Source organism: Gouania willdenowi, chromosome 13 (assembly GCF_900634775.1).
Source record: "Gouania willdenowi chromosome 13, fGouWil2.1, whole genome shotgun sequence".
Taxonomy (NCBI): domain Eukaryota; kingdom Metazoa; phylum Chordata; class Actinopteri; order Blenniiformes; family Gobiesocidae; genus Gouania; species Gouania willdenowi.
Window position 1 is genome coordinate 3,371,911 of NC_041056.1, and position 26,152 is coordinate 3,398,062.

The 26,152-nt window shown below is 37.9% G+C and overlaps 4 protein-coding genes across 4 annotated transcripts in view; 1 reads left to right on the forward strand and 3 right to left on the reverse strand.

Moving 5' to 3' along the window:
• Positions 1-5,645: 5,645 nt before the first annotated feature.
• On the reverse strand, positions 5,646-7,039 carry LOC114474217 (claudin-3-like). Its single transcript, XM_028464360.1, has one exon. It carries the CDS (start codon positions 6,984-6,986, stop codon positions 6,339-6,341), a length of 648 nt encoding a protein of 215 aa, XP_028320161.1. The 5' UTR covers positions 6,987-7,039; the 3' UTR covers positions 5,646-6,338.
• Positions 7,040-11,750: 4,711 nt separating this feature from the next.
• LOC114474742 (claudin-3-like) lies at positions 11,751-12,900 on the reverse strand. Its single transcript, XM_028465235.1, has one exon. It carries the CDS (start codon positions 12,529-12,531, stop codon positions 11,875-11,877), a length of 657 nt encoding a protein of 218 aa, XP_028321036.1. The 5' UTR covers positions 12,532-12,900; the 3' UTR covers positions 11,751-11,874.
• Positions 12,901-16,954: 4,054 nt separating this feature from the next.
• LOC114474234 (claudin-4) lies at positions 16,955-17,860 on the reverse strand. Its single transcript, XM_028464384.1, has one exon. The coding sequence runs from the start codon at positions 17,748-17,750 to the stop codon at positions 17,124-17,126; it is 627 nt and encodes a 208-aa protein (XP_028320185.1). The 5' UTR covers positions 17,751-17,860; the 3' UTR covers positions 16,955-17,123.
• A 2,803-nt stretch (positions 17,861-20,663) lies between these two features.
• Positions 20,664-26,152, forward strand: part of cldnj (claudin j) — a 33,895-nt gene continuing 28,406 nt past the window's right edge. Inside the window, exon 1 of the mRNA XM_028464276.1 lies at positions 20,664-20,720. The gene's annotated coding sequence lies outside the window, so the exon portion shown is untranslated. The remainder of the gene's footprint in view (positions 20,721-26,152) is intronic.

Below are 26,152 nucleotides of genomic sequence, written 5' to 3' on the forward strand. Positions count from 1 at the left end.
GGATGAATGTTTGCTCCGTCTTCTCAGTGAATGTCCTTTGTTCCTTTTCCTTTTAAAACATCTGGTGTTCAAACCATGACTCAGGCCACCAGGGGGCAGCACAGATCTCTAACAGTTTACTTAACCGTGGCAAGATTTATTACCAAAATAAATGTGGTGGTGAAAGTAACTAGTATCTTTTTGAATACGTTTTGATTATTTTATGTATGACTTACTTGTACTTCAGAACAATATCAATCAAGTAACAGTAGAAATATCAGCACTCTTTACACCTCTGGTTTACTTTGGTCAGTTTATTGTCCAGGTTTGATGTCCATGTTGTGAAATATGATGTTACAGTTTGTTCTCTCAGTGCAGTTACATTGAAACAGTAAATCCGACTGTGACCTGGTCATAACCTCATCAGTTCTTCCACAAACATTGATGTGATGATGGCGCTCTAACAGACGCCCCTCAGGAATGTCAGGAGGAGGTTGAAATGGTTTCTCTTGATCAGCAGCTCTTATCTGCTGCCCTGATAGGCTGACATTCTCCTACAAATACCTCTGTGAACAAACAACTGTGTAACGTGTGTCGGTCCTTGAGTCGGAAAATACAACTTGGTCATTTTTGGTCACGCGTTCTGTAAAACATGGGCTATGTTGTTTAAACTATACTAGCAACAATTCTAGTAATTTACTCTGGTAAATTATGTTCTTTTGATTTTATTTGCTGTTTTTATTATTACTTTTATCTGCCCCAATGTTTCTGTAGCACTTTGAGATTGCTAAAGGTAAAGTGCTTCAAATTTTAAGTTATTACTTGGGTAGGCTATGGTGTTTAAACATGACTCAGCATCAACAGTACTCAGCTAGGCTATGGTGTTCAAACATGACTCAGCAACAGTACTCAGCTAGGCTATGGTGTTCAAACATGACTCAGCAACAGTACTCAGCTAGGCTATGGTGTTTAAACATGACTAGTAACATTCGGCTAGGCTATGGTGTTTAAACATGACTAGCGACAACATATGGCTGGGCTATGGTGTTCAAACATGACTCAGCAACAGTACTCGGCTAGGCTATGGTGTTTAAACATGACTAGTAACATTACGCTAGGCTATAGTGTTTAAACATACAACAATGCACGGCTGGGCTATGTATGCAACAGTACTCAGCTAGGCTATGGTGTTAAAACATGACTAGTAACATTTGGCTAGGCTACGGTGTTTAAATATGACTAGTAACATTACGCTAGGCTATAGTGTTTAAACATACAACAATGCACGGCTGGGCTATGGTGTTCAAACATGACTCAGCAACAGTACTCTGCTAGGCTATGGTGTTCAAACATGACTCAGCAACAGTACTCTGCTAGGCTATGGTGTTAAAACATGACTAGTAACATTTGGCTAGGCAATGGTGTTTAAACATGACTAGTAACATTTGGCTAGGCTATGGTGTTTAAACATGACTAGTAACATTTGGCTGGGCTATGGTGTTTAAACATGACTCGGCAACAACACGGCTCTGCTGTGTTGTTTAAACATAACTATTAACAACACTTGGCTAGGCTATGGTTTCCAAACCATGACTTGGCGACAACACTGGCTTACTTTTATCTCTCCCACAACCTGTATCGAGTATGGAAACTATGAAAGAAGAGAACATTTCATTTTTTGTTTGATTTGTGTTCAATATACTATGATAAGAATGACTGTATATTGTAAATATAGGCTACAATGTTATTTTTTATATATTTTGGGTTGGTGGTGTCTGTGCTTTGGGATTTGTTTCAATGAAAATATGTACTTTGACTCCAAAAAGGATTGAAACATTCTGCTGTAAAGAGTGAAATGAACAAATATAAACCCAGAATGATGATTCATTCTGTTTGTTGTTCAGAGATGATTTCTTTCTACTTTAGGTGGGTTTTTTTTTTGTCAGAAAATGTTGAAAGTCTGATTCACGTGAGCGCTCTTCTGTCCATGGAGTGTTTCTGCTTCTCTTTCAGCAGGTTTGAGTAGAACAGGGACCCTGTGTGTGTGTGTGGGGTGGGGTGGGGTGGGGGGGGTGGGGGGGGTCACCTCTCTGCCCTTCACATTCCCCAGTATCGGTCATGTGACGATGGTTTGATCACAGCCGGCCGAGCTTGACCAGGAGGACGGCCTTTGTTTCAGGGTCAGATGTTTGTTTAGATAAGGTTTGATTAGCGCCTCAGGCTCAGCCCTTCACAATAAAATTAATCATTTTAATAGAAAATCACTGAGAATGACCCAACTAAGGTAAATTCATGGTTGCTGTGGATACAATAGTAGCTTACAACCACTGTGTGTGGAGTGAAACTATAATAAAAAATATCCAATGGGTCACTCCATGTCATTTCAACGTTTTTTAGGCCATCCCACTAGGGCTGGACGATATGGACCTAAACTCATATCTCAATATGTTTTATCAAAATGTCAATATATACGATATTAATATCTATGTTTTTAACTCAATGAAGTCTGACCATAAAGACAATTTTGAGTTAAATTTGCTGATTAAAAAATGCCACACAGCTGCACAATATGTGACACTTTTGGGTTTTTCTGCTCTAAGGGACAGCACGTGTGAGTGAGTTCTGTAGTGTGGCTTGTTTAGGTGAAGGTCTGGATTAGTACGCGCTCAGAAATCATCTAACTGTGTTTTTCATGCTGTTCTGAGAAGTAGTAGTGAAAGCAACTACTCCTAAAACGAGTATTTTAATACAAAATAAGCTATAAAATATATGTCTTAGAAATATGGAAACATTGTAATGCACACTGTTTGACTGTACGATATAAATAATATTAAATACTTGTTTGTTATGATTTGTACTGTATGATTGTATAAATCAAAACGGGTTTAAAAAATATACAGATATATCTCAATAAGGCGATATTGTATATTGTCATTTTCTATATCACCAAGATAAAAAAATTCGATATATCTTGAGTCACGATATATTGCCCAGCTCTACATCCCACACACTCCAGTCTCAGAAAATGCAGAAACTTTTACCAATTGTTCCGTGATTATTCAACAGGTACGCTGTAGATTTTGAGTTTGATCAGATCAATACATTTAACATCTGCGTTCTTGTTTTTCTTCTATTTTCAGCTTCTCAAGAGCTTCAACACATAAGAAACAGAACTTTGATGCAGTAATACAGCTCCATCCAGGGCCGTAGCTCCACATTTTGGGCCCTGGGTAAAAACCATCGTGTTGGGCCCCTATTGTAAGTTATTTACACTTCTTTTTTTTTCTGCACAGAAGCTATAAGTAGTATTCTTGCAGATTTCTTTTTTCTTCATAATAAACTAATGACTCCATAGCCATTGCTTGTATTTTATACATTTGTTTTACTATATTTTAGTGGTTTATTGAATATTGTGATGAGATATTTTTGCTACGATTTAGTGGCGGCTGGTAATTTTTCTTTTTTTATCTTTGGTGGGTTTAACACACACACCTCATTAAATTGTTCAAAATCTCAAAAAGTATTAATCTGATCAAACTAATAATGTGTCTATTGTGAAATAAGATGGAATAACTCCAATGCAATATTTTTATCATTATTATTATTATTATTATTCTATTGTATTTTTTTTTATCCAAAGATACAAAACCATTGTCCTTATTTTATTTAGAGCATTATTGACTTACTTATTAGAGAGAAAATATAATTTCAATAAGTACAACAACATTACAAAAGCCCTTCACTCAATGCAAACTACAAGAATTTTAAATAAAATTAATAAGAAATATACAAATAATCAGGGTGAGTGCAAAAGCTGCCATAATGAAAACATATTTAAGACATTTATTATTGAATTTAAATGAAAAAGTAAAAAAAAAAAGAAACTAAATTAACACAATTGAAATTCCCCCCTTTTTAACCCCTTATCCACCTAAAACACAGAAACAAAGCTGTTCTCAAACCCTCCAGAGAACATGCAAACCCCTCATAACTTGTATTTAATAAAAATAATAATAATAATAATAATAATAATAATTTTTATACTTTTTAAAGATGTAAACACAAAACTAAAGTGACAGATTTGAAAATAAATGAAGCTACTAAATTAAATCTTGGCTTATCGGAGTAAAAAAAACCTTTCAAAATAAGAGGAAACAAACTGAGTGTAACATGAGTTCGACTGAAGGCGTCTCTTCCATATTTACTGTGAGACGTTCATCAATCTTTCAGTGTGTGTGTGTGTGTGTGTGTGAGACATGGAAATTTAACCTGTACACACCTTTTAACCCTTTGAGAGCACACACACACACACACACACACACACACACACACTCACACACACTTGTTTTATCCCGTTCTTCTCCGTGTTATTATCACATTATAAAAAAGTTTAAAAATAGCAGGAATTAGTGCTGGTCTAAAACAGTCTTGAGAGAAAATCCCGAGACCTTTAAAATTTGGTCTCAAGACTAAGACCGGTCTGGACTACCACAACACTAACACACACACACATTTTTTTGACCAATTTTTATTTATTTTCTGGAAATTTTGTCAATTTTGTAAAAATGTTGACTCATTTTCATTAAATCTGTCTACATGAAGAAGCTGGGACACGTACAGTAAATTTACACAATGATTCACGTTTTTAGTAAACAAACTGAAAACAGAATCCAACGCAAACGTTTTTATCATTAAACGTTCTCATGTTCTCTAATCTCTGTTAATTTATGACTGAGAGGCAGATTTTGTATTTAATGTTTGTATTGTTGATTTCAAACTCTATTTAATGTTATGTTTTTTTTATTATTATTGTTAATGTTTTCTGTTGCACTTTTTAATCATGTAAAGCAAATTAAATTTCCTCGTGTTTAAAATGTGCTACACAAATATAATTTGCCTTGCCTTTCTCCTGTGGGGCCGAATTGGATGCTCTAAAGGGCCGGATTTGGCCCCCGGGCCTCGAGTTTGACACGTGTGCTTCAAACTAACCTAACAGTAGATTTACTTTTTTTTTTTTAAAACAAATGTTTTTTTGGCCAATTTTTAAAATGATTTTCTTTGAATTAAGTATTTATTTTTTAACATTTAACAATCAATAATAATATCTATTTATTTAGAACTGTTTTTAGTGTTTATATTTGTTTATTTATTCCTAAATTAGAATATATTTTTTAACAAATTCATGTATTTATGTTTCAAATTCAGGTTTACTCATTTGCATTTTTAAAATGGCTTTTTACTCTTTTATATGGTATTTATGTTTTAAAAAAGAAAGAAATAATGCTGTATTCTACAATCTTTTGAATTTTATATTAATTTAATATTTTATACTTTTTAATTGTAACATTATTATTATTTTATCTTTTTTTTTCCTAAAACTGAGTGTTGGAATATGAAGAGTAGACACATTTTGTAACAATTACTATTAGTAGTAATATCTATTTTTTAAATGTAATCTTACTCAATTGCATTTTTTAAATTACTTTTCACTCTTTTACATGGTAGCGGTAGTTTTAAAATGTAATGCTAAACTCTATAATCTTTTTGATTTGATATTAATTTAGCATTTTATATTTTATAATTACATTTTAACCTTAAAAAAAAAAAACTTTTTAAAATAATTTTTTTTCCCTTTCTCTAAAACTTCATTATATAGTTGAGTGTTGGACTATGAATAATAATAAAAGTCTATTTAAGTGTAAACTAAAGACCACACGTCGCATTATTTAAAAGTGTAAAAAAACGAACAGAAGAAACAAAACTTCAGGGAATTTAAAGTGAATTGGTCCAGTTTAACCATTTCAACACTTATAAAATAATCTAAGTCTGATCTCACCTCCACCTGTTTGTGATCCAGTGGATAATTGTTGCTTAAATTCCCAGTCGAGGAAAGGAAACCTGTGGGATTATATTTCTAATGTAATCTGACACACGGTCACTGGTTCATGCATTAGTGACTCAACATCATCCATTTAACACCTGAACGTGTAAGAATCCACACAGGAAATTAAAAAAAACACACCTTCAATGAGCGATAAACCAAACAGATTCTCAATTTAAAAACATTATTTATTAAAAAAAAAAAATTCAAATCATGTTCGTCTCTTATTTACAGACTGGAATTAAAGGTCGTCTGCAGAGGAATTCTTGGAACACGCGCGCACACACACACACACACACGCACACACACACACACGCACACGCACACGCACACACACAGTATTTACAACATAAGACACAGTTTGTCGCTGTTGGTTTCTGATGAACCGTAAACATTTTAAAAAGCGTTGAAAGCGCGTGAACTAGCTTTAAAACAAACAACGTTAGAAAAGTAGACGACTGTCCCTTTAAATCACGTTTCAAACATAGTCCTTCCTCTCCAGGCCCGCCCCCCCTGCAGAACGCGGGGCCGAGTATGCCATGCGTGATGGGTTGTATCGGGTCTTGTGCGGCGGACACGAGCAGCAGAGCAAACCCCCGCCTAGGGTTAGCAGCGCGGCCGCCGCCCAGCCGATGTAGAGCGCCGCGCCCAGTTCCCTGCGCTGGGCGTCCGTCAGCAGCGGGTTGTAGAAGTCCCTGATGATGGTGTTGGCCGTCCACGACACGGGCACCAGCTGCATGACCCCGGACACGATGAAGAACACGCCCGACACGATCATCACCTTGGCCTTGGACGCCTCGTCCTCGATGCAGTTGGTGCACTTGGCGCCGGCGATGGCCACGAGCACGGCCAGGACGGCCAGCAGGATGGAGATGACGGTGAGCGCCCGAGCAGCCTGCAAGTCCTGGGACAGCGCCAGCATGGAGTCGTATACCTTACACTGCATCTGGCCCGTGCTCTGCACCACGCACGTCATCCACAAACCCTCCCAGATGATCTGAGCCGTCACGATGTTGCTCCCCACAAACGCCGTCACCCTCCACATGGGCAGAGCACACGCCACGATGGCGATAATCCATCCCAGAATGCACAGGGAGATACCAATCAACTCCAGTCCTATGGACATCCTGAGGAGGATGAACGTGACACCTGAGCGGGGGATAAGGGACAACAGGAGATCAGGTCAAAGCATCTGTGAGATGATGCGCTAGCGTGTGCTCTTTATAGTGGAGCAGGTGGAGAGGAGGAGGTCCTCACAGGGCTGACATCACTCAGTGTATCTCCTTACACGCTCCAAGGCTCCACAGCCACAAAGAGGCTTTTCACAGCCCAGAGAACACGGGAATGTTTTTATAGAGTTTCAAAAACAAGAGTGCGTTATTAAGTTTAGTCAAACATTCTCCTAAAGTCTCCTCTGATGAGTGAAGTAGATTTCACATTCACACAGTGAGAGGCTCTCCCGCACCATGTGATTTCTCCCAGCCAATCAGCAGAGTTCAAAGTTCCTAGAAAACATTTTCTACATGGTAACAAAAGATGGGATGTGTTCGAAATCACATACAGTGGATATATAAAGTCTACACATCCCTGTTCAAATGCCAGGTTTTTGTGATGTAAAAAAAATGACACCAAGATAAACTTTTTCCACCTTTAATGTGACCTATAACCTGTACAATGCAAGTGAAAAACAAACTGAAACCTTTAAAGGGAAACAATAAAACATAAAAAACTCAAGATAACCTGGTTGTACAAACATGCACACCCTTAAACTAATACTTTGTTGCAGCACCTTTGGCTTTTATTACAGCACTTTATCAGTGTAGCACATCCTAATGAGGTAATATTTGTCGACTCTTCTTTACAAAACTGCTCCAAATCTGACAGACTGTGAGAGCATCTCCTGTGCACAACCCTCTTCAGATCACCTCACAGATGTTCAATGGGATTCAGGTCTGGACTCTGGCTGGGCCATTCCAAAACCTCATCTTATTCTGGTGAATCCATTCTTTAGTTGATGTGGGTGTGCTTAGGGTCATTGTTGTGTTGAAAGATAAAGTTCCTCTTCATCTTCAGCTTTCTAACATAAGCCTGAAGGTTTTGTGCCAACACTGTCTGGTATTTGGAAGTGTTCATAATTCCCTCCACCCTGACTAAGGCCCCAGTTCCAGCTGAAGAAAAACAGCCCCAAAGCATGATGCTGCCACCACCATGCTTCACTGTAGGTATTGTGTTCTTTTGGTGATGAGCAGTGTCGCTTTTGCGCCAAATACACGTTTTGGAATTGTGGCCAAAAAGTTCAACCTTGGTTCCATCAGACCATAACACATTTTCACACATGCGTTTGGGAAATTTCAAATGTGTTTTAACAAAATAAAGCCGGGCTTGAATGTTTTTCTTCATAAGATAAGGCTTCCATCTTGCCACCCTACCCCATAGCTCAGACATATGAAGAAGGGAGATTGTTGTCATGTACTACACAGCCAGTACTTGCCAGAACTTCCTGCAGCTCCTTCAACGTTGCTGTCGGCCTCTTGGCAGCCTCCCTGACCACGTCCTGTTCTTTTAAAGTCACTGTTGTGCCATATTTTCTCCACTTGATGATGACTGTCTTCACTGTGTTCCATGTTATATTTAATTCTTTGTAAATTATTTTGTACTCTTCACCTGACTGATATCTTTGAACAATGAGATTCCTCTGATGCTTTAGAAGCTCTCTGAGGACCATGGCTTGTGTTGGAAGATGTGGCTACAAAAAAGTGAGGAAAAGCTACTAGAACATCTGATCTTTATTTAGGGTTAATCAGAGACACTTTAAAAGGTGACAGGTGTGTGCTGACTCCAATTTAACATGAGTTTGAATGTGATTGGTTAAATCCGAATACAGCCCCGCCCCCAGTTATAAGAGGGTGTGCAGACTTTTGCAACCTCATTCTCTCAGTTTTTAATTTTTACTTCACCTCCCTGAAAGGTTTCAGTTTGTTTTTCACTTGCATTGTACAGGTTATATGTCACATTAAAGGTGGAAGAAGTTGTGAAATTATTTATCTTGGTGTCATTTTTTACATCACAAAAACTATATAAAAAGACTTTTTATATCCACTGTACTAACGTAGGGTGACCATAGTTTGATTTTCAAAAAAAGAGGGCACATGTGCCGACCTCTTCATACTCAAAGTACTCGACGTTTCTTGAATTTACCTTGTAACGCCAAAATACAATATAGTAGATAAATAAGTTCTTATTGTCCATAAATTAAAAATGTTTTTTTTCTCTTTATCATAAAGACTTAAAAACAATTTTAAATCAGTGGTGACTCCAGTCAATCACCTTTATTATGCATTATAACAATCTGTCCATGAAAAATCTCATGTAAACTTTCTTAAAATCACTATCATTGAAACAATGAGAAACTTCTCCTCCTACAGAACATTAAATAATAATTAAATATACACTTCAATAAATAACTGTGACCTTAACTTCCTTCATGTATGTTTTATCATCCAGGAGGGGTTTCTCGCTGACATTTTTTTATTTAATTCCACCGATATTTGGTCTCTTTCAGTCTTTCCCTTCTTTCTGCTGCATATTTAATGATTCCATCACGTGTGAGTAAAAATACCATAATGATAGGGTTAATATTGGTTGTAAATAGGAACTCCTTAGCTTTCAGAAACTGGTGGAATTCCTCCAATAGAGCAAATATTAGCAGAATTAACCTGTTTCCCAAGATGCGTTCAAGGTCCCTGGGAAACACTGAGGCTAAATATCTCTGTTGATATGAGAAAGTGACAGTGGAAGGAGAGTGAGGTCTTAGAATGAATAACTATTTATTATATTATATTATATACACATTATCAGTGTCACACACACACACCAAGACCAGAAGTCTCCATATTTACTTCAGTAAACACAGTGTGTGAGTATGTGGGTCACTCCAGGGTCACATTCCATTTATGCTCCAGACTGATACAAGAGGCACTGAATGTGTAACACACACACACACACACACACACACACACACACACACACACACACACACACACACACACACACACACACACACACACACACACACACACAAATCAGAATTGTGCGTTAAGACAAAATGACTCCAAATACACAAACTCTTTGTTGTTTCCTGTGACTCAGATTAATCTTTATTCTAATGCTGACATGAATGTTGATCATGTGACCCTTCAGATCAGATATGATCACATTTTTGTGCCCGCCCCCCCGTGAGAAAAGTTCCTCACTCTGTCCTATTTGTTATAATGTATCACGCTCCACTCTGCTTTGTTTATTCATGCTTTAATTTGAGTTTTCCACTCGTATCATCGTATGAAAGGAAAGTCCCCCCCAACCCCCAGCTCTGAAAACAGCTCCGACCCCCTGCATCAAACCGCCCCCCCGCCGCCCCCCCACCTCCCCTCCCCCTCCCCCTCGCCGTCCAATGAAACAGACTCATTGTCTGGAAACAAACAGACATGTTGGAGACCAGTAGGTGAAGGGAGACATCATGGTTGTGTCTGCAGGTGTGACCCTAGTCCTAACCTTCTAAACCTCTAGCTATGGCAAATGTATTTATATAGCATATTTCATACACAAGGCAATTTATTGTGCTTTACACGATTAAAAAGTGCAACAAAAACATTTAACAGTCTAAAAATCAGTAAGAACATCAAAATCAGCAGTAAAAACATTTAAAATCAGCAGTAAAAACATTTAAAATCAGCAGTAAAAACATTTAAAGCCATCTGTAAAAACAATAAATCCATAATAACATGTTTAAAAACCTCCCTCAGTCATACGCAGTAGAGAAAAAGAGTGCCTTTAACTTGAATATAAAGATAAAAATTCACATTGCTGGCAGTTTGTTCCACTTCTTTGCAGCATAACAACTAAAAGGTTACTGTGAGCTCTGGGCTCCACTATCTGACCTGTGTCCATAGATCTGAGAGACCTGCTGGGTTCATACCTGACTAACATCTCACTGATGTATTCTGGACCAAACCCATTCACAGATTTATAACCAGCAGCAGAACTTTACAGTCTCCTCTGAGGTTGACTGGAAGTCAGTGTAAAGACTTTAAAACTAGACCAATGTGTTCTGACCTCTTTGTTCTGAATCAGCTGTAGATGTTTGTAGATGAAGACCATTACTCAAGTCTGCTGGAGATAAAAGCATGGACCAGTTTCTCCTGATCTTTCTGACTCATTAAACCTTTCACTCTGGAGATGTTCTTTAGGTGGTAGAAGATGTTTTTGTGATAGATTTGATCTGATGCTGAATGTAAGATCTGAGTCAATCAGAACACCAAGGTTTTTGACTTGGTCTTTATCTTTTAAAGATGGAGACTGAAGGTCCTCGCTGACAGCAGTCCTGTTACCAGGAGTGGACTGGCCATCTGGCACACCAGGCATCATCTTGGTGGGCCGTCGACCCAAAGTGGGGTTTTTTTGTTTTTTTGAAGAGTGAGTGGAGGCAGAGATGGTAACAGGTGGCCAAAAAAATGTAAAGTGACTAAAACTGGTCAAAAGCAGTCAAGACTGGCCAAAAAATGTGCAGATAAAGAGGAACTAGGTTATATGTAATGGCAAAGGCGGAGCAAAATGTGGCAAACAATAGTGAAAAGGCCTAATCTACTATAATTACCATGAGTTAGAACTCCAATAACCTTCACAGTCATTGTGTTAGTTTTGCTTGTATTTTAATAGAAATAAACATATCTACTTTTTTACCCCTGGCCCCTTTACTGTGGTTGATTTTAGAACATATTTCTGACCTCCTTTAACCTTTTATAATAGTTTTCATTCAAAAGAAATCACAGTCACAAAGATATACGCTCTTTATTTTTTTAAAACATTGAAAAACATGAAAACTCAATGATTATAGGGTGTAGAAAAAACAGAAACGGGTAGAGAATAAATGTTTCCTGTTAAAGAATTGTAACAAAAACCCACGGGCAAAAGGATTCATTGGTTGCGATCAGTCTGTTCCACGTTCTTAAAGTCCGTCAGACGTAGTCCCTTCTGTCGTATCCACTGGGGGCGATGGACCGGCTCTGGGAGTAAATCGTCTTTGACGGAGGCCCGTATCGTTTCTCAGGCTCTTTGGGACAACTGGAGCACAGGATTCCTCCGCCCAGGAGAAGAAAGGCGGCTGCGGCCCAGCCGAGGTACAGCGCCGCCCCGATCTCCCTCTTCTGCGCATCGGGGATGATGGGGTTGTAGAACTCCACCACGATGCTGTGGGCCGACCACGACACGGGGATCAGCTGCGTCAGGGCCGAGACCACGAAGGCCGCGCCGGCCGCAATCATCACCCGAGCTTTGGCCGATTCCTCGTCCACGCAGTTGGTGCATTTAGCCCCCATGATGGCCACCAGCACTCCCACTATTCCCACCACGATGGAGATGATGGTGAGGGCCCGGGCGGCCTGGAGGTCAGCACTGAGGGCCAGCATGGAGTCGTGGATCTTACACTGCATCTGGCCTGTGCTCTGCACCACGCAGTTCATCCAGATCCCTTCCCAGGTGGTCTGCGCCGTCACAATGCTCGACCCAATGAACGCCGACACGCGCCACATGGGCAGAGCACAAGAAACAATGGCCGAGATCCATCCCAGCACCGCCAGCGTCACTCCCAGTATCTCCAGTCCTGCCGTGGGCATTTCAGGCCGTGTTAGTGTCCGAGTACGAGCGTCTCCTTCCCCTCTCCAAAGCTGGACGTTGGTTGAATGCAGGCGCTCTGGGAAGCGCGTCAGTGGTTAAAGACGATTGGAGGCGGAGAATCACGTCCATTGGCTGAAGAAGAGTTTGAATTCGAGTCCCAGCCAAAAAGTGGAGGCTTTGGATGCAAACATTCACAGTTTAATGATTGACCGCTCAAGGCTTCGGTAGCTCTGCTAACTGTGGAGGGCGGGAGCAAACACAGCGTCTGGGCCGTCTGTGAGTTAACGGATAACAGACGCGACTTAGAGCCACAGATGAATGATTGAAAGGAAAAGGTAGATTATGGGATGCAAACGTAGACTCATGACACTACGTCCTTAAACGGGTCGTTATTTTTAACTGATTCAGGTTCTCGTTTGTTGTCAGAGCGAAACCGAAGCTTTGCAACAAGAGATGTGAGGAATGTAGGAACTGGGTGGACCATGTTCTCTGGAAGTCTGTGGGAGTGTGGAGCAGATAATGGCTTTGTCTCCATCTCCCTCAGAGGAATTTGATAAAAAAAAATAGTGCTTTTTAAACTCCAATAGAAAAGAAACAAAAACAGTGAGAAAGGACAAATGTTTGTGCCAAACTGGAATTCCCATATTGGACACATTAAAGGACAGTGGGTGAGATCATCTGCACATTCTTTAGCAGTTGTGTGACCCCCACATGTCAGTTTCAGTCCAAATTTCTTCCTGGAGAGACTGAATTAGATCGATTCCTCACCACATAGATCAGCAGATGATTCACTTCCTGCAGTCGACTGGTCACGTCAGAGCAGGAAAAGCTGTGAAACATACTAAATGTGGCTGTGGTTCTCACGTGGAGGGCAGGTTTATCTCTACACAGCACACACGGCCCTCAGCACCCAAAGTCAATGCAAAAACATATCCAAAACACAAAAAATCATAGAAAAATATACAATATGACATTAAAAACACACAAAACAAAAGCAAAAATACACAAACAGAACCCCCCCCCCCCCCCCCAAAAAAAACCCAATTATGACGATAAAAATATAAAAAATACAAAATGACCAAAAAATTTCAAAACAATGACAAAAAATACGTGAAATGACTCCAAAACACACAAAATGACAAGATGAAAAAGCCCAAAATGGAACCAAAAACACAAAGCAACCACAAGCGCACACAAAACGAGAGAAGAAAATACAAAATGACAACAAAAATGACACAAAGCCTTTGTTTGTTAATTATCTGATTGGTCACTATTCTAATGACTGATGATCATGTGACCCTCACATCTGATACAATCTCATTTTTGTGGCTCCGGCTGTAATAAAATTAACTCTAATTTAACACAAAAGAGGTTTAAAAAGGTTTTTTTTCCAACAAAATAAGAGACCTTTAGAGTCAGGGAGAATCTAAGATTTCCTTAGAAATAACAAACAAACATTTGGATCAGGGAAACTTTATCACACTGTTGCTCTAGGAAGTGATAGACTGGGAAAAATGTGAAGGAAGTGCAGTGCAAACACGGACACAGCTGACAGTGTTGTTCACGTGTCAAATGATTTAATTTTTTAGAAGGAATATGAAGTAAACGTTTCATACTTTCAACCTCATACTAATCAAATGCATTAATCGTGAAAATAAACATTTCTGTTGTGGATTTCTGCAGATTCCACTTTTAAATTATATGTCCTGCTTTGGAAGCCAGTTGTTGCCATGGAAACGTTCCTTTTAATAAGGCTATAGCCCCTGCATAGCTGCAGGTATCCCTGGCACTCCTTTATCTGTTGAATGTTCCTGTTCTTACTTTAGAAGCTAATGGCTACACACTGAGCGCGCTCACACAGGTGAGAGATGTTCCTGTTAACCAGGTCATAGTGGTGCTAGGTCATGGTGGGGGGGGGGGGCTGTGGGAGTCCCAGCTGTGTCCACACGATCACCTTTATACATCCTTCTTCCTGCTGCTCAGGCAGCTTCATGTGTTCATTACATCATTCAACATGAGCCAGAAGATAAAGATTTTCACTTTGCTTTGATTTTGTGTTTTTTGGGAGTAAATCTAACAAAATGTGCAGAGAGGAAGTTACAGTTCTGTCTGTTTGTTCTTTGTTTTTGTATTACCTAGCTATGCACCTTCATTATTTTTGCCGATAATGACTGGAGTTCCTTCACAGTCTCATATTTACGGTCTGCAATATGTGGAACGCAAAGATTCACCATCAACGTAAGTGTCTTCATCGACACAAGCAAGAAAAACACACAAAACCCCAGCAAAAATACACAAAATGGCAATAAAAATGAAAATAAAATACACAAAATGAGAGAAAAAATATACAAAACCCCAGCAAAAATACACAAAACGGCAACAAAAATGGAAACAAACATACTAAATGACAACAAAAATACGCAAAGTGACTCCAGAAATGGAAATAAAATACACAAAATGAGAGAAAAATATATAAAATGACAACAAAAACACAAAATGACAATAGAAATACACAAAAACCCACAAAACAAGAAGTATAATACACATAACGGCATAGAAATATATAAACACAAATCATCAACAACAAAAAACAAAATGACTCCAAAAACATACAAATGACAAGAAAAACACACAAAATGCCAACAGAAATACATAAAAGTGACTCATAACACGCAAAACAACAACAAATATAAACAAATTGTAAGAAAAATTATATAAAATGAGAATATCTACAAAATGACTGCAATAATACAAAACAATGACTCCAAAATTACACAAAACAACTACAAAAACACACAAAATGGGGAACAAATAAACTAAATGACAACAAAAATACACAAAACAAGTACAAAAATACTCAAAATGACTCCAAAAACACACAAAATGACAAAGAAATACACAGAACGACAACAATAATACACAAAATGACAAGAAAAGAACACAAAATGACAAAAACATACGCAGAATAACAACAATAACAGCAGAAAAATACACAGTGACCCAGAAAAAACTCATTGTTGTTTCCTGTTAATGCTCAGATTGGTCGTTATTCTGATTGCTGACTCATGAATGTTGATCATGTGACCCTCGGATCAGATACAATCACATTTGTTGTTCGGATGTGATAAGTGTTACTCAACAACATGTTTTGCTGTGATTAATCAAAGCATTTGAACGTTAGCAGCTGCTTGTGCTCCTGTTAAACGTGTTTTTCTTTGAAATGAAAGTAAATAAGATGATTTACAGGTGATGGTGATGGTTTCATCTTCAACATTTGTTTGTGTCACTGATCTGGTGGTAGTTTCAGGGTTCTGTCTTCATGTTCAGCTCCCAGTGATTCCACTGGTGGAGGAGGAAGGTAAACAGATCAATGGAGCTCTTTGTGGCTCAGGGTGGACTTTGTCTCAGTTTAGTTTTCACTCGACCCCCCCCCCCCAGGCCCCATCACAGAAGGAGACTTTTATCTCTGTTTCACTTTGCTAAGTAAGGTCAGGCTGCAGAGGAAGGAGAGCATCAGGTGCTCCTCAGAAACAAGCGCTCCTTTGTGAGCAGTCGGACAGAAACCAAATACCTGAAAGATCCTGAAGGCCACATTCTGCAGCTGCTTTCAGCCACAGACACACACACACACACACACACACACACACACACACACACACACACACACACACACACACACACACACACACACACACACACACACACACACACGTACCTAAGAAATATATGATACAACTATATAATTATATATTATGTTATATAATAAAAAAGTATCATAATTACTGTGATACAATTATTATTATTATTATTATTATTATTATTATTATTATTATTATTATTATTATTATAACTAATTAGTATCATAAATAGAAATCAGATTTTTTTTGTTTTGTCCATATTTAAAAATTGTTTTGAAATATAGTCGACTTATCATTTTATATTAAGTGTGTTAACTTGTTTCTATTTTGCTACTTTTCCTTCTGGTTCCAAATGTAAAGTTCTTTATTTTAAAATGTTTTACATAAATAAATAAAAAAAAATATTTATGTATTTATTTATTTATTTATATATGTACTGTATTTATTTATTTATTTGTTTATTCATTTTAATACCAGTAGTCGTAGTAGCAGCAGCATAGGTAGAATTTTTTGTCCTTATTTTAAAAATTGTTTTGAAAGATATATTGAAATTAAAATCTATACTTCTTTAAATAAATTATTTTTTTATATAAGTTTTTTTGTAAAATAAAAAGCATTTGTTTTGCAGGGAATTTTTGGGGAAAAATAAAAAAAATTGAAAATGTATGTATTTTTGTTTGTTTGTTTGTTAAGTTGTTTCTATCTTGCTACTCTTCATTTTAAATGCTTCCAAATGTAAACTTCTTTCTTTTAAAAGTTCAACATAAATAATCAAAAGTTGTCAGAAGTGAAACAAAAGGTGTTTTATTGGTTCAGGTTTCACTGAGGTCTGAGGTACCGACAGTTGGAAAACAAAACACTATTTATCACCAAATATTCACGTCCCCGAACATAAACCTGCCCAGTAACCAATCAGCATCCACCGTCTGACCACTGCTCCATGTGGCACGTGCTCATACGTAGTCTCTCCGTGGGTATCCGGACGTGTAGTCCCTGGCCGAGCGCGCCGCGGCTGCCTTTGAGGAACAGGAGCAGCAGAGCAGTGCCCCTCCCATGACCAGCAGGCAGGACGACGCCCATCCGAAGTACAGCGCGTTCCCGAACTCCCTCTTTCCTGTTTCTTCCAGCCGCGGGTCGGAGAACCCCACCACGATGACGTGGGCCGTCCACGACACAGCCACCAGCAGCAGGAGCCCCGCCATGACGAATGTCCCCCCGGCAGAGGCCACGAACCGCGGTTTGTTGCTCACGTCCCGGCTGCAGTTGGTGCATTTGGCCCCCGCCACAGACAAACCGATGCCCGCCATGCTCATTGCCATGGAGACGACCACCAGGGCCCGGGCAGTCTGCAGGTCGGCCGGGAGCCCCAGCATGGAGTCGTGCACCCTGCAGTGCATCTGGCCCGTGCTCTGCACCGAGCAGTTCATCCACAGGCCCTCCCAGATCACCTGGGAGATGACGATGTTCTGGCCCAGGTAGGCGGCCACACGCCACATGGGCAGGCCGCAGGTCACCATGGCGCCTAGCCAGCCGCACACGGCCAGGACCATCCCCAGGATCTCCACGCCCGCAGAAGTCATGGTCAGAGCTCAGGAGTCAGCAGCGGTGGGCCGGTGCAAACCCCTCCGCAGAGGAAGGTAGAGGTAGATATCGGATCCCTGGGATTAAAAGTGGCTCGTTTGACTTTCAGAGGAACAAAGAAAGAAGGAGAGAGAGAGAAAGTGGTTCTAGCTTCTTTATACAGCGTGGAGCCATGAAGGTGGAGTCAGCCTCAGATGGCATCATGTTGACCAGCCTGCAGAGCAAAAATAGCTCAACGATGCCTTCAAACCCCTCAATCCCAGAGCTCCATCCAAACATTTACACGCTACGTCTCAGTGTCACATCGTCACGTTTAGAACTTCAATAAAAATCACGTTCTCCAGTCAAATCCATCACAAACTGTGCTGCATGTTCTAGAATTAGAGACATTTCCATCATCTGAATCAGGATTTACTGACTTTGTAGCTCTTTGTTTTAGAGTAAAACCAACGTTTCAGACAAACTTTAGATGACTTTTGTTTTCTGTCACATTCTGCGTCCAAAGATCAATCACCTTCAGAAATAACATCATCATCAAACTAGGGAGACCATAGTTTGACCTTCAATAACGAGGACACTTGGCCGATCTCTTCACACTCTTAATGTTTTCTTGAATCCACTTCGTAACTGTAAAATACAATCTAGTAGATAAATGACTTGTTATTGTCCACAATCTTTAAAAATCTAATTCTCTCTTTATAACAAAGACTTTAAAAATGACTGAAGTAAGAAAATATCTCAATCATTAAAACAATGAGAAACAAAAAAAAAAAAAAAAAACTCAAGGCTTACAGAACAGTAAATAATCAATATACCTGCTGATATTAAATATACATGAAACAAATAACTGTGAAAGTCTACATCTCATGGTCTATAACGACTCAGCTTTTTTCTGTCTGTTGTCTGTGGAGACGGGAGGTGATGAGGTCTTGACCACATGATGGAAACTTTACCATAACTTCCTAAGGTTCTCCCTTCGTTTTCAAGCCCCTCTCTGAACCTCCATGGAGGTTTTATCATCCAGGAGGATCTTCCTGCTGATATTTTTAATTCAATCCATCGGTATTTGGACTCTTTCTGTCCATCTTAGACTTTAGTCTCTCTTCTCTTTTCCTCGTGTGTGACGATTTTGTCAAAACAAAGCGTCATGTCAAATGATTCCATCACGTGTGAATAAAATTACTGTAATGACACATTGGTTTCGAAGAGCAACTTCTTAGCTTTCAAAAACTGCTGGAATTTTTAGATAGATATTAACGGCGTTACGGTCGTTAAATTAACGTGGTCTCCTAGAAACGCAGACATTTTAATGAGTTTGTCAACTCTGGCCGGACAAGATGTGAAAAGAGGACATGTCTGTTAAATCCAGACATATGGTCACCATAATCACACTAAATAGTGAACATCTTCTCTACATCATTGTAATGATAATCATTAAAGACAGACCCAGAGGTTCACGCTGGAAATTCAAATTATGCCTTAATTATGGACTTTAAGATTTAGTTACATTTAAAATCAGGTTATTGTACGAATGATAAGGATTTTTTTGGTTGGAGCACAGATGATTAGTGTCTGAAGCTAACGTTAGCATTAAAGTTTGTTGCCTTTTCATTACGTACACGTATTCCTGGCTCCGTCAGTCACAGATCAGCTGACACTCAAACTGTGCAGTTTTTTTTTAACTTCAATGGCGCAACAACATCAGAGCTAGCTGTGACACAAACCGAGTTAGCTTGTAACCACTCCAAGGCTGCTGTTTACATCTGGATCCGCTTGGACCTTCCAGGAAAATCAATCCTGGTTAAAGTGAGTCAGAACTCAAGCTCAAGATATCTTCAACCTCCCTCAGTTAAGATTTCAATATTGAACGTTTTAAAAAGCAGAATTTAAGTCATGACCGTATGCAGAGTTTGCAGGGGGGGAGCAATGCCCCCCCCCCCCCCCATTGTTGATTGTTATTGTATATATATATATATATATATATATATATATATATATATATATATATATAACATAGTTTTCTGCTGCTTTGATTCTAACACATTACTGTTAGTTTCATGTCACAGATGTTAGTTCTAACTCAGGTGTGTAGTATAAGTTTTCAGTGAAATGGTCTCAGACTTTTGAGACTTTAGGTTGGTTCTTCTTCTGTTGTACACACAGTCTAAATGGTGAAGCGACACTGCGCCCAGCAGTTCATGTATAGTACTGCAGGAAAAATGAAGAAGAAAGCGGCTGACGGCCTGATTTTAGCATGAATTTACAACATTAAATGATGAGTCATCGCAAATTTTTGTAGTCAACATAATCAATTATGTTACTAATCATTTTTGCGTTATTGTATATGTTACACACATTGTAATTCTAGTTTTTCTTTTGCCCCCCTTGGCGAGAATCTCAAACTCCGCCTATGGTTTTGACTCTGCAAAAATACTTTAATTTTTTATTCTATTTAGTCTGAAGGAAAATAACTCGTACTTTGGGCCCAGTTTAGTGTCCTGTGCAGTTGTTCCTGATTCTTTTAGACGCGTTAGTTAACAGTGATAACTGGCAACCTTGATTAAAAAGTGCTGAGTCATCCACCTGATGGGATCTACAGCGAGCGACAAAAGAACAACAATGACGGGCCTTGTTTGGAGTCCACGTTAATCCGTCAGCGTGGAGAAACGAGACAGCGACGTTCTTGTGTATGTTTCAGCAAAAAAGTAAAAGCATTAGGTAGAATCAGACCATGGATTATCTCTGTGTCAAGTTTTCCTCAAAGTACATAATAATAACACATACAAGAACAATACAATAACTACCATTATATAAGTACAAAAAAAAACTATTTTCAGGCCCAAGAAAATATTTTGGGGAGTTTTGACAGTTTATGAGTAGAATCACCTTTTATATCTGGCAACCCAGAGCAGACTGACACGTGTGTGAGGAACTTCTAACAAACATCAACACTTTGGTGAATGGAAAAGGTAAATAATCAGGAGACAGAAACTCATTAATAGACTTATTAAATTGCTCTGTTGGTCGGTTTAAAGGGTTTGAAATGCTAAATTAGCCTCTGTTTGATTAGCTTTAGCAGCACATGCTACATACCTGAGCTAACATCAGTATAAGCTAGTAAAAATAAATCTATTATTAATGTGTGATAATGTATGAAGATGTTACTTTTAAGGGCCTGAAAACTGTTGCTGCTTTAAGAGTAAAATAGTGCAGAAAATAACCGCTTTAATGTGAAAACTTAAACTTTGTGTCTGGCTGTTATTACACGTTAGCACAGGAAGGGGGCGCCATTAATACACTTTCTATGATGTGTGGATGTGTTTTATATTCGCTGAAGAAAACTCCATTTAAGGTTTAAAGTTGTCTTTTGTTAAGTTTTGTTTGTGTTTTATTTGTTTCCTAATGTGTTTTTATTATTATTATTTGATTGAATTATCGAACATTTTCATGCTGTTTAATACAATTTCTGTTTGACAAACTGTTTATAAATGTGTCTCTGTTAATCTGTTTTTGTCCTTTTTAAATTCTATAAACAGTTTGAGTGACATAAAGATGTTTTTAATATGTTTTTTTTTTTAAATTAGAAACCTACTAAGTAGTTATTTATCATAGTGAGGCTCACACGAGTCATAAAGAACACATTATACACAATGGATTTTAAATCATATTTGTATTTTTTTGATATGCATAAGGATAAAATTCTATTCATTATTTTAAAAACATATTAATTATTAAGAGATTAATATTATTTGATACACTGCTTAAAAAAATAACTCATAAAAACAGAAAGTGTGTGTGTGTGTGTGTGTGTGTGTGTGTGACCTGTGATTGGAGGACGACTCTTCACCGTCTGTTTCAGTTTAAATGAAAACACTGGCTGTGATTGGCTGCAGCTTAAGCCTGTTTATTTAAGTCGTCATGGTTTCTTGTTGCTGTTGCACAGCCTTAAAAAAATCCCAATCGACAAAATGCCAACAAACACATTACCATCTGAAAAAATTGAATGGCCAAAAATCCCAAAACACAAATTCCCAAATGAACTAATTCTCAATTAACAAAGTCCCAAAGGATTAAAGCCCAACAAAATCCCAATCAACAAAATGCCAACAAACAAATTCCCAAAGGAATCAATCCCAACAAAACGCCAACAAACAAATTCCCAACTAAAATAAATCCAACACACAAAATCCCAATCAACTAATTGTTAATGAATGGAGTCCCAAAGGAATAAATCATAACAAAATCCCAACAGACAAAATTCGAAAGGGATAAATCAGCGAACTAAGAAAATCCCAACACACAAAATCTCAAAGAACTATTTCTCAATGAACAAGGTCCGAAAGGATTAAATCGCAACAACATGCCAACAAACAAAATCCCAACTGAAGAAATTCCAGCAGACTAAGAACATCCTAAGAACAGACAAAATCTCAAAGACCAAAATCCCAACCCCATGTTGGAAAAAGATTATTTTTACTTTTTAAATTATACATGAGTGAAATTTGGTTTGTGTCCATTGGGATTTTGTCCTGTCGTCATAACAAAGTACGTTCTTAGATTTCCTCATCAACATGAAACCACAGTCAAGAAATGTCCCAGAATGCAACTGTGAACTTGTGTTTAGTATCTTTACGTAGGCGTTACTCTGTACTTTAGCAGAGTTTGCAGGTTCTCTTTGAGCACGTGGGGCTTTTCTCTCTCTCTGTGTTTGTTTCTCACATTAGCAGCAGCAGGGGCTTTTTTCTGACGTGCCACCACATGTGTAGCTGAACCTTGCACCAGTCGTCTGGGAGTGGAAACCAGTCAGACCAGTTAGCCAGTGTTCCTCTTTCCTAACGACACTTTCCACAGTCGTGTTTCCTTCCACTGACGATGTTTCTGTGTGGATTTGGTCCCAAACACAGAGAAACGCTCTGAGGTGCGATGGCGTCTATGGAACAGTGGAAAAGGTCAAGTTAGAGGAAGTTAAACAATGTTTTCAAATGAAAAGGAAGCAACTTTGTTCCTCGTTGTTATTCACTGACATTAATATTGTTAATTCCTGTTTGTAGCAGCAACATTACAGAACCAGTCACTCCCTAAACTATAAAGTAATCATTTATCTTCATTTCCAGTGGTTTTTATTGTCATAACTATTATTAATTAATTAAATCAGGGCTTTTGCCTTTAATTTTTTTACATTTACATTTTTTACATTTAATTTTTATACATTCCAGCCAAGCCAAAATTATAACAATAAATTGGGAAAAAAAAGAAGAAAATAAATATACCCAGAAAATAAGAATTAGAAGTAAAGAATTAACTTAGAATAGGAAGGAAATCAATATAAACTAGCGTTATGGCGTCTACATGCAGCTGCAACAGGAAGTGTATCAACAAAATCCATGACGTAATCACAATAGACAAAATCCCTAACCCTAACCCTAACCCTAACCTTAATCCCAATAGATAATTTTCCACAGGCAAAATCCCAATGGACAAAACTCCAGCAGACACAATCTGAACAAATAGAACTCAGTCGGACAAAATCCCAATGGACAATTTTCCAAATGTTTTTAAATAGACAATGTTTGATTAGACAAAATCCTAATGGAGAAAATTCTGACAAACAAAATCCCAATGGACAAAACTATGACACACTCCCAATGGACAAAATTTCGATCTGACAAAATCTGAACAAATGGAATTCAGTCGGACAAAATCCCAGTGGAAAAAACTTTGAAAGGCAAAATCCCAAAAGACAATTTTCCACAGGCAAAAAAAAAAAACAAAAAAATTAACAGACAATATTAAATAGGACAAACTCCCAACAGACAAAATCCCAATGGAAAAATACTCTGACAGACAAAATCTTAATGGACTAAATTGTGACAAACAAAACACCAATAGACAAAATCTGAACGAATAAAATCCAATCGGACAAAATCCCAATGGACAATTTTCTAGAGACACATTTTTATAGACAATATTAGATTAAACAAACTCCCAACAAATAAAATCCTAATGGACAAAATTCTGACAAACAAAATCCCAACGGACAAAACTCTGACACACTCCCAATGGACAAAATTGCAAACTGACAAAATCTGAACAAATGGAATCCAGTCTGACAAAATCCCAATGAATAATATGAGATGGAACACTTCCAAAACTTCTGAACAGATCAAATGAAAAATTCTCCACCAACAAAATCCCAACAAATAAAGTTTTAGTAGACAGTGACAGATTGGAGAAACTTCAAACAAACAAAATCCCCACCGGAATAAACTCTAATGGACAAAATTGTAATTGAAAAATTTTCAAAGTCAAAATCATAAATGGACAAAATGTCAAACTGGCAAAACCATAACAAACAAAATCCGAACAAACAAAATTCCAATGGACAATCCCTACAAATACCTTACACATTTAGTAGACGCTATCAGATTCCGAACAAACTCAATCTCAAAGAACAAAAGCCCAACCCCATGTTAGAAAAATATGATTTTTACTTTTCAAATTATGCATTAGAATTAAATTGGGATTGTGTCCATTGGGATTTTGTCCTTTCATCATAACAAAACACATTCTTTACGGATAGAATATAGACGAACAAAATTCCAATGAACAATTTTCCAACGAGAAAAATCCCAACAGGTAAAGTTTTAGTAGACAGTGACAGATTGGAGAAACTCCAGACAAACAAAATCCCAACTGGAATAAACTCTAATGGGCAAAATTGTAATTGACAGATTTCCAACTCATTTCTACACTCAAAATAGACAAATTTACAGTTGTCATTTGTTTCCATTAGGGATGTAACGATTCACTCAACTCCCGATACGATTCGATTCACGATACTGGGTTCACGATACGATTCTCTCATGATTTATTTTACAAAATGGGACTGTAGACAAAATTTTTTTTGGGGAAAAAAACTAGAAAATACTGTATTATTTTCCTTTTATATTTCATTGTCAAAAAAATCCCTTGATAAACTATTCAAAACAATGCAATTTAACTAAAAATAAATCTTGAATGAAATAAATAAAGGAATAATAGAAATGAAAATGAAGCCTATTCATTTAAATTCTGGTTCTATAATAAACAATGCAAAACTGCATAATAGTTCTTTTTCTTTTAAAAGAGCAACTGAAAATGTATTTTGTGCCTTAACAATTGGACTTTAAAAAAAAAAAAAACCGTGATTACACTGATTTACGTCATATTTGTTTGGACCAGCAGAGGGCGCTGGTAACACAGTGGTCGGTTGGCATGCAGAAATTCTTGCAGTGAAGAAGAGAAGCTATGCTAGCAGACAGAGCTAATAGAAAAACGTGACTTTTACCGATATTCAAGTAATATTACAGATATTCTTTCGGCGCTAACATATTTAAGAGTAGAAGGCAGCTCCTTGTGCTTGGAACACACTGTAAAGAGACTGGAAGTTGACTGAATTGTTATCCCTGAATGCTTTTAAAATGAAACTGAGAGAATTTGAGACTGCCTCAGTTGTCTGTAATTGTTTTATTTGATTCTTATGTTATCGTGTCATTTTAATGTAATGTAAATGTATTTCTGTTCAGTGTTGTAACTTTGCTGCCTCTTGGCCAGGACTCCCTTGAAAAAGAGGTTTTTAATCTCAACGGGATTTTTTTTCCTGGTTAAATAAAGGTTAAATAAAATAAAAATAAGAAAGAAAGTATTAGCAGACTCCGCCCGCCGCCTACACTTGTACACTTGCCCTCTGCTGGTTTAAAAAAGTACTGCGATTCAATTTTCAGAAAATCGATATCAACCGTGATACCTATGAATCGATTTTTAACTGCCTTATGATTAATCGTTACATCTCTAGTTTCCATTAATTCAAAGTCTAATTCTAACCTTTATTGTTTGTTTCATGACGTGTCATTATGTCTATTTGTATTTGGCAGTTTAAAGTCCTGTAACTATTAATGCAGCACTAATGACACGTGTGTCATCTTATAGGAACAATGTCACAGACGTTTTCCATATCTCTACGAATAATTATTGTAGAAGTTCGATGTTTACATTTATGAAAATCTCATCACAAGTGGTGTATTTTATTTAAATGTACCAAAGGTGTATAATCCGTGTGTCATTCATTCATTCGTTTTTCATTATGTAACAAAAACATGAAAAACACTAATTATTTGATATTTGTTTCCAAAACCAAAATGAAAAAAACGGAAAATGCCTTGTTTTTCAAATTCAAGCTCTTTTGCTTCAGTACAGAAAACAAAAAACAGAAAACTAACACCTGTATTCATTTTCTCCATTACCGAGTGGCCAAAGTACGTGACCCGGAAGTGTACTCTCATCTGACGCTAACGGCTATGCTAACGGCAGTTCGGCATTATAAGATCGCTGCTTCCAACTGTGCATCAGAAACGTGTCCTTT